We start from the raw sequence: 20,193 nt of genomic DNA, 5'->3' as shown, positions 1-20,193 counted from the left end.
GCTCGAGCGTTAAAACTTCCGCTCGAGCGTGAAGGCCAAAATCTGGGCATCACCTATCGGCATCTAAAATCAACCAACCTGTAACAGACTCGTCCAACACAACCTATACTTCAAATACAAAGAGATTAAAGGACAACAACAACCAATAAGCAATGACAGGATCCACGGAACCTAAGTCCGGATACAATAATTTAAAGAGAAAAGACCGGGGTCGCTATACATGTCACAACACATTATAACCCATTATAATCCACATAAAAGAACCCATATAATTCCATATATTCGATTTTGCCCAATCGAGATTATTCACTTTTCATTATTCTCAAACCCATGTACAAATCTTATTATAATCATTCCACACAATCCAAATTGGACACCGACTCCATTACCAAGCCTTAACATCAAACCACAGGCTTTACCGATCACACGCCAGAAGGAATGCGGAACCTCACGCTTTACCAGTCACAAGCCGGAAGGAACGCAGAACCTCATGTTTTACCGGTCACAAGCCGGAAGGAACGCGGAACCTTAACACATTTCATCAACCCATACGCTTTACCGGGCACTACTCCGGAAGGAAGGCAGAACCTTTATTAAGCGCCACGCTTTGCCATCTCAAACACGGCAGGAAACGGACCCCCGATGCAACATTACAATCCATCAATTTATTAAGTCATTGCTCATTATGAATTGTAGGGAAATCCAACACATTCATTCATCATTTCCATTAATTAATAGCTCAAGAACACGTACTCATTATTTTCCACCATTCTCTAGTATTCATCAAGTCATTCGTTGTTACAATCCCAACAAAACCAATAATAACATTCATTATTTTTATCACAAAATTCATCCAATAACACAATCCACTAAGAGCATTTGGTGCATTTTTAGAAGCATTCTGAATTCTTATATTGCAAAGGTCTTTTAACTTTTCCACAAATTATCAAATCTTCATACTCAATTTCATAACACAATAATCACCATAAGTTATCCCCAACTAATTAATTTAATTACTCATCTTAATTTCTTCAAAATAACCTTTCTTTACAATAGTTATTTTCTAACCATTATTCATCATAATTTATTCTCATCTTCTACAAAACATGAGCTGAATTCCATAAATCAAATGTCAATTGAAGCTTTCTTTATTCCCAACATAGGTTCCATAACTAGGGTTACACATAAATTAGGGCTTTTTGCTATTTAACACAAAACCACATTCTCGTGACCCAAACATCATATATTCCACTTAAATCATCAATTCAAATTCCATAAATCAAAAACCCTAGCTCCCTTTACATGCCATTTCTAAAAATCTCCTCAAAATGAGGGTTTTATGCAATAAAAAGTATCACCCATCTATCCACAAGACAGTATTGAAGAGAAGCAAGGAAAATCCCTACCTTAAGCAAGGAGAGAGAGAGAGAAACCCGAAGTTTCGACTTCAACAAAAACATGATCCACTTGGATGGATTGAAAGCCCTTTGCGTGCTCTACAACCTTCCTCAAGGGGCCTAGGTTAGAAGATGCCTCTAGATGAGTAGATCTAGCAATCTAAGTGGGAAAAAGTTGGGTTTAGAGAGAGATGAGACAGGCTCACAGTTTGAGAGAGACGAAGGAAGAGAAAAGTGAAATGAAACCATTCTTGGAGCCTATTTATAGTAGTGGAGAAGTAGCCCTAAGGTCAACAAAATAATAGGCCCAAAACCCCCCAAAGGTAGGGCCCATTTGAACCCCAAAATCTAGAAAAAAAACATGCATGGGTCGACCCTTAGACAAGAGGTGGTCGACCCTATTTTGCAGCAACAAATTCTGCAACATAAGAGGGTCGACCATTTTCAGACTGGTGTCGATCTTATTTTCCAACAACACATTCTGCAACATAAGAGGGTCGACCATTTCCAGACTGGTGTCGACCCTATACAAAACTAGCAGAGGCACTAAGAATTCAAACATGTATAACTCTCTCATTTTTAGGTCGTTCTTGTGTCCAAATCGAAGCCCCGGAAACAAAATTTCCAATGGTTCTAGCCTTACATCCAAATTCAAAGTATGGAAAAAGAAAAGGGCAAACGAGTGAAGGCTGGTCAAAAACAAAAACACAAATTTGGGGCTTTTGATCTAATCTTGCCTAAACACATTGGTAAGGCTTCAATCAAGGTTCCAAACATCACCCAAGGGTCCTCAATTATAATATTTAAGGTTCTTTTGCCAAGCCATCAATACCAAGAGTTCGACAACCACACAAGTTTTAAGGTGACGAGCACCACTTTACAGCAATCCGATACGTATTAAAATCCGAGCCACTACATGAACTACCCTTGACCCTTTTGCGGTAGGGCGTCCTCTGGGACTACCCCTAGCCCCTTTGGGATGATTAGAGATCATTGATTAGGCATGGCTAAGAAGAAGGGTTCGCCGAGAGGTTGATCTCCTCTTCGGGATTTTTCTCATCCTCGGAGAGAATATTTCAGCCTTTATCTTGAGTTGCCTATATATAGAGCACTCACCCATCGCCTTAGAGAAAAGGATTTTGGAGAGATTACTCTTGGAGAGAACTAATCTCCATTATCTACTTTGAGAGTGAAAGTGGGAGATCCATGGGAGAGTCTTGCCATTATGCTCAATCTAACTACTTTACCTTCTTCACCCAATCTCTTATCTCCATTATCTCTTTCCTATTGTGTTTCTAGTTGCAACTATTGAAGAATTTAAGCCTTACCACTCATTTATAGAGAATTCGGATTCTTCGGTGATCTTCGAGGATCTTCGAATATTCCAGCAACTTTCTCGGACCTTCATATACAATATCATTGGTCTGTCATAAGTTGGGGTCACCACACAAGAACAGTAGTAAGGTTCACACCCAATTCCCATTTGTAGCATTGCTACGGTTTTGTGTGATGTGCAGAGCATTATGAAACTCTTCTTACATAGCTTACTATATAATGATCAAACTCATTTGATTATTACACAAAACTAAACCTCTTGCTACTTATTTTGTTGTGTTATAATTGTATTTATTATTTTTCGATTCAATAAGAAATCAATGTTCAAATATATGGTTATTGTCCCTATTGTTTCTCCAGAACTTAAGCTAGCAACAACTTTTTGCCAAGTAGATCAAACAGTAGTTGATTAGTTGACAATGAACTTCGAAGAAATTTAAGCCACAACCATGTCCGTGCTTCCTATTACTGGATCGAATAGAGAGTTGTGCAGGCCTAACATAATTACTAAGAAATTTTAGCCAGGGGATACCTAAAATTAGTTGAGTTGGGTCCTAAAGGCAAGCAACTAAGTCATTACACTAATGTGACTACTGCTATTGACATGTATGAACATGCATGTAAGATTTTGATGCAAACACATAGGAGAGACCATTCTCTATAGCAGTTTCACTACTAATAGTTACCAATTCTCTTGTCTTTTGCTTCTTTGAAAGAGACCAATCTTAATTGTTTGAATTAAAGATTGATGTTTGTCTGCTCCTCCACATGATTAACGATAACGGTTCCTCTATGTTGCCTTTCCTGCATCAAGTCAGAAAATAATAATACAATTTTAAAAAAAAACAAACAAAGAATAATTGTCACGCCCCAAAGCCAACCAAGCTAGGCACGTGATAATGTTGCACACCTATAAGACTGACTGCACCCTGTGAGCAAGCAAAGATGGTGAGAACCTCAATTCAATTTCATTCCACAATAATCATTGCAATCAGGAGATAAAACCACATCAGTAATACTTTTATCACCAATACCGAAAGTCTCAACAACAATACACAAATTCAGTTTAGGCAGAGCCCAATATTGCCCAATATTTAGAGCATGCTAAATCAAGAGTTCCACAATCTCAATATTCATATGGATCTGTAATAACTACTTGTAGCCCTCTATCCCAATAATCACTTCCACCACCCTATTCATCTGGACCAGTAATGAAGAAGAAAACAATCAGTAACTACTTCAATAAGTAATTACTTCCACAACTAGTCGAATCAAAAAGTGTACTGGCGGAGCTAGAAATTTAATATAGGGGACACCTATTAATTACAATATCAAAAAATTTCTTCCCTAATCAATAATAGTAACATAATAATAATTTTTTGAGCTTAATATTAAACCCTAAGACTTAAATATTCATTACAAAAAGTTTTAAATTGTGAACTTTTATAATTAATCCCGATAGTATCATTATCAATACCATAAAAAATGTCTCTCTCTACATAGACAACCGAGCTATAAAAATAAAAATCCTTAATCAAAATCCCCAATTTGATCACAAACCACCACAAATTGAAATCTCCAATTTTAACACAAACCAAAATTCTTAAATTTAGCACAAATCATAACAATCCAAAATCCCTAATTTACATATAAATCACCACAAACTAATATTTTTAATTTTAGCACAAATCAAATCCCCAATTTTAACACAAATAACACCAAACTAAAATCTCTAATTTAAATATAAGTCATCACAAATTTGGTTTGGAAAGTCCGGTGACTTTTGGTGAGCCCTGTTGCAGTTTGGTTTGGAAATTAGAGAGGCCATTGAGTCTTCAATGTACCACAACCCAAAAAAAGAAAAAAAGAAAATTCCAAAATGAGAAGTCTAGTCCCTTGTTAGGTCCACCACTGGAATCAAGTGTATGAAAAAAAATAATTTCAATTAATAACATTAAACAACATGGATTTTTCAATAAGCTTTTGTGATTCAAGAGTGTAAAGAAAATGTCATGCACTTTAGTTAACATTTAATGTAAAATCGTTCCAATATGGTGAGTTTCATAATCATACAATTTAAAAATGTGTAGGATTTACTATTCGATATGTCAACGAATTCAATAATTCAATTCAATTGATCCTAAACTGAACGTTTTGATAAAATACAAACTCATGATTTTGCAAATGCAACCATAGTAACGAGTGACAAAAGACAAAATTACATTTAGCTCTATGGTCAAAGATCAAAAGAAAGTAGCTTATGTGTCAATATTTAGCCCCCATTTGCTTAGGTTTCACATTATTGTTAAACTAGATTTATATCCTTCATAAAGTACATGAATCCACAATAATCTTACAAAAGATTTTCATAACAATAAATAAAAAGAAAGAAAAAGAAAGATGTAACTCAGTACACAAGATTACGATTAAAATAGAATATGGAGTGGACAAAATATGTGCAACCTTACCCCCATTTTTAGAGAGACTATTATATCCATGAGATGATTTCATTACTCAAATGTATAAACATTTTAAAACCAAAATATGCACTTAAAAGAAATTCCAGATAGTGAAACGAATCCGAACGTAAGAGTTCACCAATGGAAACCTGTGAACAAGGAATTCAACAAGATTAAAAATATTGAAGTCTAGATTTTTGTCATTGCATTTTCACAAATAATAATAATGGTACATCTTTTATAAATGTAAAATCAATGTTTCATGTACGGTTGTAACACATGTGAGTTTGGGTTTTAGGTGGGGCTAGAGCCTATTCAGGCACGGCTCAAAATTCAAGCTAAGCTCTTTTTGAAAATAAAAAATAAAAAAAAAATCTCAAAATATAAAAACACAAAACAAAATAAAAAAATGGTTTGAGTTCTATGTATTGAGAGTAGCATTAACATATTACAATGGAATTTGATATTTGTGAGAAAATAATCAAAAATTTAAAATATTCATATTTATTATATGCAAATGTTAACAAGTGCCCCCGTGCATTGTTTAATTTTGAGAAATGTGTGTAAAGTGTCTTCAAAATATGTAAAATTATTAAAAAATATATTGATTTCAGTAAAAGTGCATTACATTTAGTGAAAAGTGTCACGTGTTTTTCAATTTTTTTTGTCTTTTACTTGTGCCATAGGGACATTGTTAACAAGACTATTATTATATATATTTAGATATTAACAATAAAATTTGGGTTTGTTGGGTTGTGAGAACCCCACATAAACCTTATTCAAGTTTAATTAGGCTGAAAATTTTAGCTTAAGCCTTTACCAAATATTAAAAAAAATAAAAAAAATCAAATTAGACTAGGATTGCGCAAGATTTGGCCCACCAAAATTGAACCCTCATTTTAACAAAGATTTTTTTTTAGTAATCACCAATGTTTTTAGGGGTCATGCGAAGTAGCATTCTTATTAAAAAGAAAAAAATTGAAAAATAAAGTGAAAGTAATCAACAATGATAATTGGTAACCTAAGTATGTGTCTGCTACTACTAGTATTTGGCTATATGGAAAACATGTATGCGAGTAACAATATGAATTCCAACCTAGCTGTCTGAAACTTCCATGAAATTAAAGTTTTGGTGTCACAAATCATAAATAAATAGTTAATGCAATGTGTTGTGGTGGCTTCTCTACATTTAGGGCTAATTTAAGAATTTGTAGGTATTTATAATACAGTTTGCCATATTTAAAAAAGGGACAAATTACACTAGTAATCTCTACAGTTTGCTCTTTGTATCATTTTGTTCACTATACTTTTAATTGACTCAATTTTGATACTTTTAATTTTAGATTTTGTGTCAATTTGGTCCAATTGATAATCTCATTAGTATTTTTTAGTTGAATAAGTTTATAATTTTGTTGTTAAAAATATTACACATGCCACTTATATGTGTATTTTTTATAAAAACATATTTTGAGTTATAATCAATTGGATCAAATTAAAACAAGGTAAAAAATACTTTGAATCAATTGAAATTACGGGAACCAAAATGATAAATAAAAAAAAATAAAAAAAAGAAAAAAGAAGGGCCAAGCTTGTCTCCAGTCCACAGAGGACTAGACGGTGCTGTTGGACCCGTGGGATCCACCACGGGTCTTGTTTCGATAATCCGCACCGTCAATGTGTAGAGCTCGTTGATTAATTTATTTCTGTAAAAAATCATATTGATCGAATATCAATAGCTACTTGATTGTATCAGATTTTTGTCAACAATTTATTTTGAAAATTATATTTACAACTGACAGAAATCTAATCCGATCTAGTAGCTATCGATATTCAATCAACGTGATTTTTTACAAAGATAAAGTACTCGACGAACTTTACATATTGAACGGTTCAGATTATCGAAATGATATATATATATATATATATAGAGAGAGAGAGAGAGAGAGAGAATTGGCAATAAGTCCCTCCCCACCTACACAAGCGTACTCATTTGAAGAGAAAGAAGGCACAAGTGGTTTAGGGGGAATTACACATAAGTGGGGATAAATAAATAAATAAATTATTAGTGTTATTAATATTTATAATGTTTATTACTTTTTTGTAAATATTTTTTCTGATTACTACAGATGTGTAATTCCCCCTAAATAATAAGGGGAATTTACTTGTTAATGGTAACCTCAAAAATTAATTACAAATCTATAAAAAAAAAAAAAAAAAGTACATGATTTTACTTTTTGATATTTATAAAATTTATTACTAATTTAAAAATATTTTTCCGAATGCTCACTGATGTGAAATTACCCCAAATAATAATAGGTTATGCTAATTCTGTAGATTGTAATTGCTTACTATTTTATATGTCATATCAACCATGAACTTAAAAAAAAAAAAAAAAAAAATGAACTATTATGGACCACGTCCTTTTATCTACCCAATAAAAACAAAACATATAAATATATCTTGTACGCGGGATCCTCCTTTATCAAATTTTTCTATATCATCATGTCTTAATGGACTCTCAATTATTAGATCATGCCTTAAAATTTATCCAAAATCGAGATTTTCACACACCCGAACCATTCAAAGTACATTGGAACAAAGGCATGAAAGAATTTGGAGATTAAGGATGCTTAGCCAAATCCGGGGGTACTTGAGACCGGAATAGTTGAATAATTTCTCTAGGTACATCATTTGAATTTTAAGATATTATGCATGATATTCCATTCTCAATCTTTTATTTTTATTTTTATTTTTATCTTGTCTTAATAGATTCTTAATTGTTAGATCATGTCTTAAAATTTATGTATGTTGAGATATTCACATGATCTAATAGTTGGGAGTAAATTAGAACAATGACATGAAAACATTTGGGAGATCAAAGATGTTTGACCAAATTCCAACGATGTGTTTGATTCATAAATTTGGAAAGAAAAAGAAAAAAAAAAGTGTGTAAAGTATGAATAAAATATTATTATATTTCACATACTTTTTTCCTTTTTCCTTTTCAAATCTATGAATCAAACATTGCCTAAAGGTCTGGAGACTAGAAAAGTTGCATAATTTCCATAGGATAATCATTTAAAATTTAAATTATTATGGCCACGTTTATTTGGCAGATTAGGTTGGATAAGATTATTAGTGAGAGGATTGTTAGTAAAGAGATTGTTAATGTGTGGATTGTTAGTGAGGGGATTAAGTAAAAGTGTGTTTGTTTTGATAATAGTGTGGGAGATGATTAGTGATGGGATTTTTAAATTATTTTTATATAAAATAAATAAATAAATTATTTCTATATTAAAAAAAAAAACTAAAAAAAATAGGTGCTCTTGGTAAAAAAAATAAAATTAAAAAACTAAATTTTTTATATAAAATAGACTCAATCCCCCCACTATTTTCATAATCCCACTTAAAATTCACCCAAGCTAATTCCCCTACATAGAGGGATTACTAAGCCCCCGTCACTACTAATCTTATGACATTTGGTTGCATCCAAACAAGGATTTGGTGGGTCCCACGGATTGGTAATCGAATCCACCCTCCCAAACCTCCAATCAAACATGGCCTATGATCCTTCACATTTTCTTTCATCAAATTTAAATTTGATGAAAAAGTGTTAAAAAATCAACTCCAATCCTTTCACAAATGTTAATCAAATCAAAGGAGAGCCATTTTATTCATCAAATTGAGAACTTATCAAATCTTTTATCAAATTTGAATTTGATGAAAATTTTAAAAAATAAAGCATTGGACATATTTTTATTTTTTTTTATTATCAAATTTGATGAAAAGTGAAATTTGATATGAGAAAGTAATATTTGAAAAGATTTTGATGAAAATTTATGAAAAGATTTTGATGAAAATTTAATGAAAGAATTTGAGTAATTTATATCAAATCAAGATTTTTATTCAAATTTGAAATTAAATTAGACAAAAAATTTGATGGATGATTGGAGATGGACATAGTGACTTGATTGGGTGAGAACATCTAACTTCTCAGATCATGACTAGACAGGTATTCATACAAGCTTGGTTCACTTTCTTTTAACATCTTTTTCCACAACAACAAACAAAAATAACAAAAATTGGGGACCAAACTTCAAATGATAGCGGAAGAAAAGCAAGAGGAGTGAAGGAAAAATGAATCTTACCAATCCCAGAAACTCACTATGCTGCTTCAGAAAACATGTGTTGAATGCCGAAAATGCCTTTGAAACTAAGCATAGATAAGAAGGGAAAGTTCAATCTCTCTCTATATGACTTCTCTTAGCCATCCACAAGGTAGAATCAATGAAAGATTAAAAAAAAAAAAAAATTGCACAATAATTATGTTTTTAAAAATAAATTAATAATTTTTTTTGTGAAAAACACGATAAATTGAATATGCTACAATTATTAGATTAACTTAATTTTCTGTGTAAATAAAATACATGAACTGTCTGACAAAATAAATGATTTAAATTATCAAAACAAAGCTCGTGGTGGCCCTACAAGCTTAAACAATGCCCTTTAATTTAGATTACAAACAGGAAGAAATCATCCTCTTTGAAATAATAAGTTTAGTGTGACATTAGTTTAAAAAAAAAAATGGTTCTGCTACGTAGCTCGAAATTCCCGAGCTTGAAATTGGCCGGAATCCAAAACGACATCGTTTTGGAATTTTTTTTTTTTTCCTTCTTTCTTTCTCGTTTTTTTGAAGATGAAGATGAAGAAGAAGCAGAAGAACAAGAAGAAAAAGAAGAAGAAGAAGAAGAAGAAAAGAGAAGAGGAAGCAGTTGGTGAACACATTCATCAACATATCATCATCATCAACAACATCTTCATCAACACATCATCAACAGCCAACAATTTTTTTTCCCTCCTTCATCTTCAGATCAGATCTACTACAAAAAAAATAAAAATAAAAAATCAACAACATCTTCATCAACACATCATCATCATCAACAACATCTTCATCAATATCATCATCATCATCATCAGCCAAAAAAAAAAAAAAAAGATTCAGATCCGATCACCGCCATCATCGTCGATCTTCCTTCTCTTCCTCCTCCGCCATCACCACCATCATCATCTTCTTTTCTTCCTCCTCCTTCTCTCCATCTTTTCTCCTTTTTCTCTCTTTCTCTTCTCTTCTCTCCTTTCTCTCTCTCGCCTCTGTCTGTGTTCAAAAGCAAGAAAATGAAGAAAAAGAAAAAAAAAAAGAAAAAGAAAGGAAACCCAAAACGACGTCGTTTTGGGTTTCGAGCCAACTATTTTCAAGCTACCAAGTATTATCCAAAAAAATAAAAAAAAATTGTTAATTTTTGCTAATTAGATGTCAACTCTGGTGAAGCTTTCTAGACGAAAGTGTCTTGAAATTAAGTAACCATGTTTAGCCTAACTAACCACCAAAATAAATAAATAAATAAACTTGGAAAATAATTCAAGAAATTCTTTACACTTAGCTGAGCATATTGAGGGAGTTTGAAAATAAATAAAAAAAAAATTAAATTACGCTGACACCCCTTGTGTATATCTGAAATAACACTATAACTCCTTTATTCTCTAAAATACCACTCCCCTCTCTTACTTCAGAAAATTTATAACAATTTAATCCGACCATTTAGTGACCATTGACCAAACAGAAAAGAGAGTTGTTAAATGCCTCTACCCATTTACTTTGGACTCTTCACTTCTTTGAACCCCCACTCAAATAATTGAAACCCTCTCCTCTTTTCTTTGAAACCCCACCTTAGCTGGACTTCCAACTCTTTTTCTTCTAGCAACCTTTCCACCGTTGACAATCCTTCACTAGACCTTCTTTCCGGCGACCTCCACCCTCTCCATTTCCAAACCCTAATAAATGACTCTAGAATACCATAAAATTTAACGCCTACAGTACACGCTTATTTAATTCTCTCTATAGTTTCTTTAAGCCCTAAGTGTTTTAAGTCAGCATCACTATGAAAACTCATAACTATGTCTTGCCACTGATTAATATGCGAAACAAATTGATTTGAATTGTTCTTGAAACATAAGAATTCATTACTGTGAGGGTCAACATGGATGTTGAGCTTGTCTTGGATTTGCTTCCACGCTGTTAGGTACGCCATGTCTTCGTTTCGGTCCTTCCGAACTACCCTCCAACTCGCGAGCACAAGCCATGGCGTTGCAACTCTGATCTCTTTGGAAGTCACGAGGCGAGATTTAAGTATGCAATTGATCATCAGAGAGTGAGATTCGGCGACCTCCACCCTCACCGGTGGATGGAGATGGTAACCGGAGTTGACAGGGGTTAGGGTTAGGGTTTGGGTTAGGGTTTGGGAAATTAGAGTTAGAATGGTAGGGATGAGAGTAAAAATGTAATTTTATATTTGAACAAAATTGGAATTAAAAAAAAATAAAAGAGATGGGGGTCCAAAGAAGAAAAGTAGGTGCTAATATTAGCACTCAACAGAAAATCATGACACCAATAAAAATAGCACTTTAAATACCAAATTTACCCTTACAAAATACATAAATACCTTCTTTTTTTTCCTCACTCCCTCCTTCCCTCTGTCAACGATTCATCAAACAATTTCTTACAATTCCAGATTCACCAGACTGAAAATTTTGATTAAAAAAAAAAAAAAAACTCTGCAACTCCACAAATTGACCAAAGGTTCAATTCACAAAATTTAATCCAACTTCTATACAAACGAAACCAATTTACTCTCACACAGCCACCTTGACTCTACAAAAATGGAAGATTAAAACATAAGCACAACTGATAAGATACATACATATGTGGCAATCTTGTATATATGTAAAACACACACACACAAACAATAGTATTTTGGAAAGATAGTTAAAAGATGACTTTTTAATTGTTTTTGGTTTTTTTTGAAAAACGTGTAAAAAATATGAGAGGTGATGTAACTCAAAATGGGTTAAAAACTGGTTTTTGACTTTTTATTTGCTTCCCAAATTGGCCAATGTCAAAGCCTAAATACCCAAGGCTATCTCAGGCGAATATCATTTAATCCCTAGCCCACGCACATGTTGCTGCATCTCTAAAGTTGATTTGCGTGTTTGGTTGGGTATTTGAGAAAGGATTTGAAAAGAAAAACAAAAAAAAGTAAGTAAAATGTGAATAAAATATCCTTATATTTTACCTAATTTCACACACCTTTTTCTTTCCATTTTCAAATCTCCAAATCTCCCAACCAAACACAGTCTAAGCCTGATTTGTAATGCCAATTCTCAAAATCACACCCTAACTCCATTCCCTTTTCTTGATTTGGCAACATTACCTTAGTTGGGACTTGATTGGGTGAGAGCACCTAATTTTTTCAGCAAAAATGTTTTAAGATCTTTCCCTAAAACCTACTACTATTAAAGGGCCAAACCTGAAAGATAAAATTACAAACACAAGTAAATAAAATAAAATTGAATCCCAGAAACTCACCTTATGATGGGTTCAAGAGTGATGCTGATAAAGTTTGGAAATCAAACAAAGAAGATGATAAAATGGAGTTCAAGACCAACAGGTTTTTTTTCCTTTTACCATCCAACTTAGACTGAAGTGTATAGTAAAAAAAAAAAAGTGAAAAAAATCCCTGTGGAAATCCATCCAAATAATAATATCAAGTGATTTATAGAAAAGTGATGTTGTTGTTGATGTTGTGTAACTGAAAACCCAACTGGTAAATTTTGGGATGAATTGAGACAAAGAAGAGGATTCACTGCTCAAAGTGTACAAACAAAAAGGGGTTCTTGTTTCAATAATACTACAAACCTACCATTATCAATTTAGAATTTATCTAAAAAGAAATTTAATAGCTCAGATTCATTTCATATGTAGACTCACACTTCATCAATTCAATCGCTACTACACAAACACATTCAGAGTAATTTCAGAATCCGTAAGGTGGGTTCCTAACATTTTTCTTCTTGTTTTTCCGAACTTTATAAATTGTACCATATTCTTTTTATTTTTCCTTTTTAGGTAGATTTTAAGTGCTTTTATACTAGAAATCCTTCAAAAAAAATAAATTAATTTAAAAAATTATTATTAAAACAAAGTCGATTCAGGTTGAAAGGAAAATTTATTTATTTGGTAGATTTTTTTTTATTAAAAAAAAAATCTAATTTTAAAAAAAATTAATAGTATCTAAAAAGAAAAAATATTTGACAAAATTAAAAATATTCAATAAAAAGAATAGAAAAACCGAAAAAAAAAAGAAAAAAAAAAGGCTTTACAGCAAGCCCAAACACCAAAAATTACAATACAAGCCCAGAAGGACTTTCAATTGTTAGATATGAAAAAAAGAAAAATCAACTATTTTGGTTCATGACTACCATCATTTTGTTCATAACTACACCAATTTCTTCTTTCAACCCTCATTTTCACACTTACTAGCGACTTTGCTCCATTTCACCAGATGTGTCTTAGTCATGATAGTCTAGGGTAAGGTAGTATTTGACTTAATTGTGGTTGGGAGAAACTTTCACAATGAATGTTTCTTTTAAAAAAAACTTATTTTTCTCCAATGCTTATTTTATTTCACTGGTCCAAGTATATCTGCTAAGACTACAAGCACCAAGTTACTAACATATATAACTTAGTATTTATGCTCTACCATTAAGGAATTTGGATCAAACAAGCATGCCAACTGGTGCTTTTTCTTCCCATAACTCAAATTATGTGTAGAAAAAATATTGTAAAAATTCAGTTGTTCTGTGGACTGTATAAATGCTTCTCTCTTGTCTTTATTTTTTTCTTTTACTTGGTGCCTTGTTTGGCACATCAATTAATTTTCTAGAATTTTTTTTTTAGAAATGTTCTTACCTGTAATGGTTATGGGCATATTGCAGAGCTCCCCTTAGTAATTGAGATGATTAAAAAAAATCCTTCTGAGAAAATGGGAACAGAACTATGGCTCTTTTTCTATTCAAGAGTAAGTCATATTTAGTAGCGTTTTCCCCTTTAAAAAAAAAAATAATAAATAAATAAATATTGAAGAAGAAGAAGTGGTAAGGGGAGATATCTCACCATGCTTAGCAGAGAATATATTGTACAACATTAGTTGTGCTTTGGAAATAATAGATATTGTTACTACCAAAAAAAAAAAAAAAAAAAGATATACTAGATTTTGTTCTTAAACTGTGAATAAGTTTTCCTTCTGAACTTGAATTATATAATTTTCCAAACAAAATGTAAATGAGTTTTCAATCCATTGTGTGGATCACTGGATTGTTAGTTGCAACAGATAATCACCACATGTCTTTTGCTCTAAAATAAAAGTATTCTCACTTTACACCCCATTGCATGGAGTTTCGGAGGAGTAAATTGGGTTCGGATTCAACATTTAGCATAACCTATTCTCACTTTAGTCCCCATTGGATGAAGTTTCGGAGGAGTAAATTGAATTCAGACCTAACATTTAGAATAACCTTTGACCTTACCTTTGCCTTAGCTTTTAATTATAACGAGGGTTAATTACATTTTACCTCTTGTGATTTAACTCAAAAACACATTACCCTCTTATTTAGTTCTTAACATATAAGTATATCACATAGGGCTACATAAACCCTTTTTTGAAAATCCTCAAAAATACAATACACATATCACATATGGCTATATATACCTTTTCGAGGATGTTCATTTATCAATTATGGCTACATTTATCAGATAGAGGATGTTCATTTATCAATTATGGCTCCATATACCTTTTATGTGTATACATATAATTATGTACACCTTTATAATTGGTTCTAACTCGAAAGCAAAGTCCTGAAAATTTTAGGTCAATTGGACCCATTATTTTTCGATTCAGTAAGAAATCAATGTTCAGATATGGTTAATTGTTCTATTATTTCCCCAGAACTTAAGCTTGCAACAACTTTTTGCCAAGTAGATCAAACAATAGTTGATTATTTGAAAATGAACTTGAAGCCACAATGATGGGTGAGAAATTTTAGCCAGGGTATACCTAAAATTAGTTGAGTTGGGCATAAGGGCAAGCAGCGAAGTCATTACACTAATGTCACTACTGATATTGACAGGTATTATATATCTGAAACAGAATCAAATTGACATGCATGTAAGATTTTGATGGAAACACAGGGTAGACCATTTTTTAGAGCAATTTCACTACTAATAGTTACCAACTCCCTTGAATTAGAGATTGATGTTTATCTGCTACATCACATGATTAATGATAACAGTTCCTTTATGTTGCCTTTCCTGCATCAAGTCAGAAAATAATAATACAATTTTGAAAAAAACAAAGTAAGAATAATTGTCATGTCCCAAAGCGAACCAAACTAGGCACATGACAATGTCGCATACTTATAAGACTGACTGCACCCTGTGAGCATGCAGAGATGGTGAGAAACTCAATTCAATTTCATTCCACAATAATCATGGCTAGTAATCATTTAATCCACAAACCAAAATTCTCAACAACAATCCAAAAATTCTGTTTCGGTAGAGTTCAATATTTAGAGCATGCTATAAACCTAGAGCTCCTGAATCTCAATATTACAAAGATTCATTGCCGCCATCAATGTAAACTGCAGCTCTATAGTATAAATAACTGATGTCTCAACAGAATAATTCAAAATAACTTCTATTTGTAGCACTCCATCACAATCATAACTTCCACCGCACAATTCATCTGGATCTGTAATCAAGAAGAGGACAATAAGTTTGACAGCTCAATAATAAGTAACTACTGTCACAACTAGCCAAATCTAGAATATGGAAAAAGAATATTTTCAATTAATTTAAGTAACACAACAGGGATTTTTCATAAACCTTTTGTGATTCAAGATTGTAAAGAAAATGTCATGCACTTTAGTTAACATTTAATGTAAAATCATTCCAATAAGATGAATTCGATAATCATACAATTTAAAAACTTATAGGATTTACTATTCAATATACACAAATAATAATATAATATGAACAATCCAAAACTCAACGCTTTGATACACAAACTCGTGTTTTTGCAAATGCGAGAGTAACGAGTGACAAAAGCCAAAACCGAATTTAGCTCCATGGTCAAAGATTAAAAGAAAGCTTGTGTGTTAATATTTAACCCCTACTCACTTAGGGTCCACATTATTGTCAAACTAGATTCATATCCTAGATAAAGTACGTGAATCCACAATGATCTCATAAAATATTTCCATAACAATTAAAGAAAAAAAAGGCAACTCAAAACACAAGACTCCCTCTAAAATAGGATTTTGGGAGGACAAAATATGTGCAACCTTACCCCATTTTTGGAGAGATTATTGTATCCATAACAAAGAGGTGATTTCATAACTCAAAGTTTAAACATTTTCAAACCAAAATATGCAGTTAAAAGAAATTCTAGATGTGGTGTATGAGATGACTTACCTCCTTCATTGCAGTGAAAAGAATCGAAACTCAATGAGTTCACGAATTGCCGAAATCTGTAAACAAGGAATTCAACAAGATCATAAAAATAGTGATTCTAAGAATACAAAATTTTATCATAAATAATTACATTTACATGTGTGTGTGTCCTTCAAATTATGAGATCTATACTTATGCGAATGTTTCGGATACTTTATGTGGTTAGTTTTAGTACCTATTCCCCCCCCCTCCCTTTTTTTTTTTTTTTTGTTTAAGTATTCCCATACCTTATTCAAAACTGAATATAATGCTCTTAGGGTCATGCCAAGTAGTGTTTTTATTTATAAAAAAATGAAAAATAAGGTCAAAGTAATCAACAATGATAATTAGTAACCTAGTATGTGTCTACAAGTAGTATTTTGCTATATCCAAAATATTATGAGAGTTACAATGTTAATTCCAACATAGACATGTGAAACTTTTGTGTTATAAGTTTTGGCATCACATAGCACAAATAATCGATGCAGATGTGTTTTGGCTAATTGACAATTTTGCAAGTATTTTTGCGATATTTTTCATCTAACATGATATTATGATATTACCTGGTTATCTACTAGAGAAGAACGGCTGAAGAGTGGGTTTGGTATGGAGATTATTCGATTGCAGAGATTCCCACCGTTCTTGCTCCCCATAAATGTGCTTAAGAACTAGTGGTGCAAATGCTTGCTCGCCATCACCATTCATGTGCAAAGAAATAGGCAATCTCCTTAACATGGGACAATTGCGTACATAAATATATTGCAGAGATTCGCATACCATTATGCCCTTATATATGCTCTTCAATCTTGGTAGATTTGTTAGTATTAAATACTTGAAATTTCGGAGTGTGAATATGTTGCCAATGCCATCATCTTGACGATGGCCCCCCTGATCACTCATTTTTATCTCTACAATTATCCCCTCCAAATTCTCGCATTCAGACACTGTAAGTTCCTCAAGGTTTGGGAAGTTTCGCAACAACTTGGCAGGGAAAATATTCTTGATAGAGGAACATCTAATGAAGTACAATTTCTTAAGGTTAAAGGAAAAAATGTTGTGTGGTGGAATAACTCCATCGAAGAGTACCCTAAAATTGGGTAAATCTTCAAACCATAATTCCTTAACTGCTCTTAGCAGGATTTGGTAGTCTTCTGAGAAGCATGCTGATGAGAACATGGACTCAAGCCCATTACAGCTTCGGATTTCACATTTTCTTAAATCTTTCGCATCCCATAACGACTGAATGTCTGATAAGCTAATCAGATTGTTCCATCTTGTAATGTCTAAGGACTCTATGTCACTGGGGGGCACTGCACAATCTACTCCAATACTTACAAAAGATTTAGTCTCATAGCTACAACCTTCTCCTGCTTTGGGATTGTATTTATATAGTTCGTTGTGTATGTCATTTTTATGAACAATTCCCACCACAACATTGTAACTTTCCAAACTTTAGAATTACTGCGATGTCACATAACTAGTAAGCTCTTGCACATTGTGAAATTGAGCTTCGAGAACTTTTAATTGCCTCAAGTACAACAGCTCTTCTGCTGACACTTCTACTTTTGTTCTCTTAATTCTAAGGCATTTGAGTCATGTGAGTCTGCGTAACTTCCAGCAAGGAAACATATGTAGGCTGTAATTCCAGGAGAGGTCGAGATTTCTGAGATTCACTAACTCTTCTATACCTTGGGGTACTTCTTCAATCTGACTTTTAGTCAGTTTCAACTCTTTCAATGCCTTTAGTTTCTTCAGTGATGGCATATACTTTAGGGTTGGACAATCAGTTAGTGACAGTGCATGCAAATTCTCCAACTTGGAAATGGACTCTCGAAGAGACTGTATCTTGGTGTTGGACAAATCCAATACCTTGAGATGCTGCATATGCGTGAAGAAAGAATCTGGAATAAGTAATACTTCTGAATAATTCTTTTTTAGTAGTAAGGTGATGAGGCGAGGGCAAATTGGTGGTCTAGAAGGAAGTTCTTCTATCTTGTTGTACATAAAGAAAACTTTCTCAACATCGTCAGACCAGTCTTCATATGGCACTCTTACTAAACCTTCACCAGCTTGTAACCATGAATCAAGGATTAGTTGATGTTATTTTGAGAGCCATCTCTCTAATCAAATCATGCATGCTCACGTATTGTCCCTGATCATTTATGTTGGTAGGACTCTCCAACAAGCAGGTATTAATGAGTTTATCCAATATAGTGTGACCTTTGTCAAACATTGCTTCTATACTCTTCATCTCAACTATTAGTCCCTCAACAATCCAATACTCTATCAACTCTTCCCTGAAGATGCGATGGTCTTCTGGATACAACGCACAATATAAGAAACAATGTTGGAGCTTTTCATCTTTTAGGCGACTATAACTAAATTTTAGTCTCTCAAACACCACACTATCATCGTCCCAGATCTCTTTTGTTGAGCTGATCAATTCATTTAATGCGTTTCTCCATTTATGAATGTCATTTACTCCCTTCATATTTCCAGCTATAGTAATGATTACAAGGGGCAACCGTGCACATTCTTTGGCAACTTTTGTTGCAATTTCTTTCACTTTTGGAGTAAGCACTGTCTGATGTTCTTAAACCTTGGTCATAAATAGATTCAGTGTTTCCTCTTCCGTGAGAAGCTCCACTTTGATCTCTTTTGCACTCCGTCCTCCTACACACTTCTGACGATCGTGTAGTTAACACTAGTTTACATCCATTATCTCTGGTTGGTTCTGGAATACCCACCTTCTCTAGAGAAAATGTTTCACATAGATCATCTAGGATTAGCACATACCTCTTCCTTTGGTAAAGCATTTTATGTAATTTTGATGCTCTTCTTGTTTCATCCTCATACTTGGAAAGATGGAGATCCAGTGTTATAGCTATCTCACTCTGTAGTCTGCTAATGTTGAATGCTTTAGATACTGTGACCCAAATAACATCATTAAAGTGATAAGTTTCATTTACGAGTTGATTGTTAATGTGATGCATGATGGTTGATTTTCCAACTCCCCCCATTCCGAAAACACCAATCTTTCTAACCTCATCATCCATCAAGCAATTCCAAACTTTCTCCTTGTTCCTTGCACTCGTAGTTTCACCAAAAGATCCTGTTGTCGGTATGAACTGTCCACTAGTTGAATCTTCAATTAGCAAACCATTAGAAAAACTACCATTTTCTTGCAGTTTTTCACCTCTTGAATCTTCTCCGTGACAACCTTTCCCAACCGTGCGCGTGAGAAGACATCCATCCATCCTACTATTTTCTCTTGTGTATGCAAAGTTTGCACATCAACTTTTAACATTTGCACATCTCTGAGCCAAACATCAACTATTTTCTTTCGCCTTTTCGTTGACCGCTGCTCTGCACAGTTCAATTTGTTATTTATATCATCCTCTGGGCTGCTCAAGTCATCCATCTTTCTTTTGAGATTTGTCATGTTAGCATCAAGATTATTAATATATCCAATCCATTTTCCAGTTGCTTCCCCAAAACTCTTCACAGGTCCAAAAATAGAAAGTAAGAATTCCATGGTGTGGTCACTTAAGTTCCTGCAAATATAGAAGTTGCAGAAGATATTAGTTGAAACCAAAAAATCCTGAACATAACTTCAATA

The 20,193-nt window shown here is 33.1% G+C and overlaps 1 protein-coding gene across 1 annotated transcript; it reads right to left on the bottom strand.

The window, feature by feature from the left end:
- Positions 1-15,670: 15,670 nt before the first annotated feature.
- Positions 15,671-19,594, bottom strand: LOC114313226 (disease resistance protein UNI-like). The gene is made up of 6 exons (XM_082908560.1): positions 19,256-19,594; positions 18,718-19,158; positions 18,263-18,452; positions 17,212-17,893; positions 16,557-16,612; positions 15,671-15,834 (listed from the first exon to the last, which is right to left on the bottom strand). Exons 1-6 carry the CDS (start codon positions 19,592-19,594, stop codon positions 15,671-15,673), a joined length of 1,872 nt encoding a protein of 623 aa, XP_082764686.1.
- Between the last annotated feature and the right edge of the window lie 599 nt (positions 19,595-20,193).

Source organism: Camellia sinensis, chromosome 2 (genome assembly GCF_055761805.1).
Source record: "Camellia sinensis isolate YWXY chromosome 2, ASM5576180v1, whole genome shotgun sequence".
Lineage (NCBI taxonomy): Eukaryota > Viridiplantae > Streptophyta > Magnoliopsida > Ericales > Theaceae > Camellia > Camellia sinensis.
This window is presented reverse-complemented; position numbering and strand designations above follow the sequence as displayed.

Bases quoted from the DNA above. Each gene is read 5' to 3' on its own strand.
- LOC114313226 (XM_082908560.1), bottom strand. From the start codon at position 19,594: ATGGGGGGAGTTGGAAAATCAACCATCATGCATCACATTAACAATCAA. The intron at 16,613-17,211 runs GTGGGAATCTCT...CCTTGTTTACAG, and splicing joins ATTTATGGGGAGCAAGAACG to ATTTCGGCAATTCGTGAACT. The intron at 15,835-16,556 runs GTAAGTCATCTC...TCTTGATTACAG, and splicing joins TTTTCACTGCAATGAAGGAG to ATCCAGATGAATTGTGCGGT.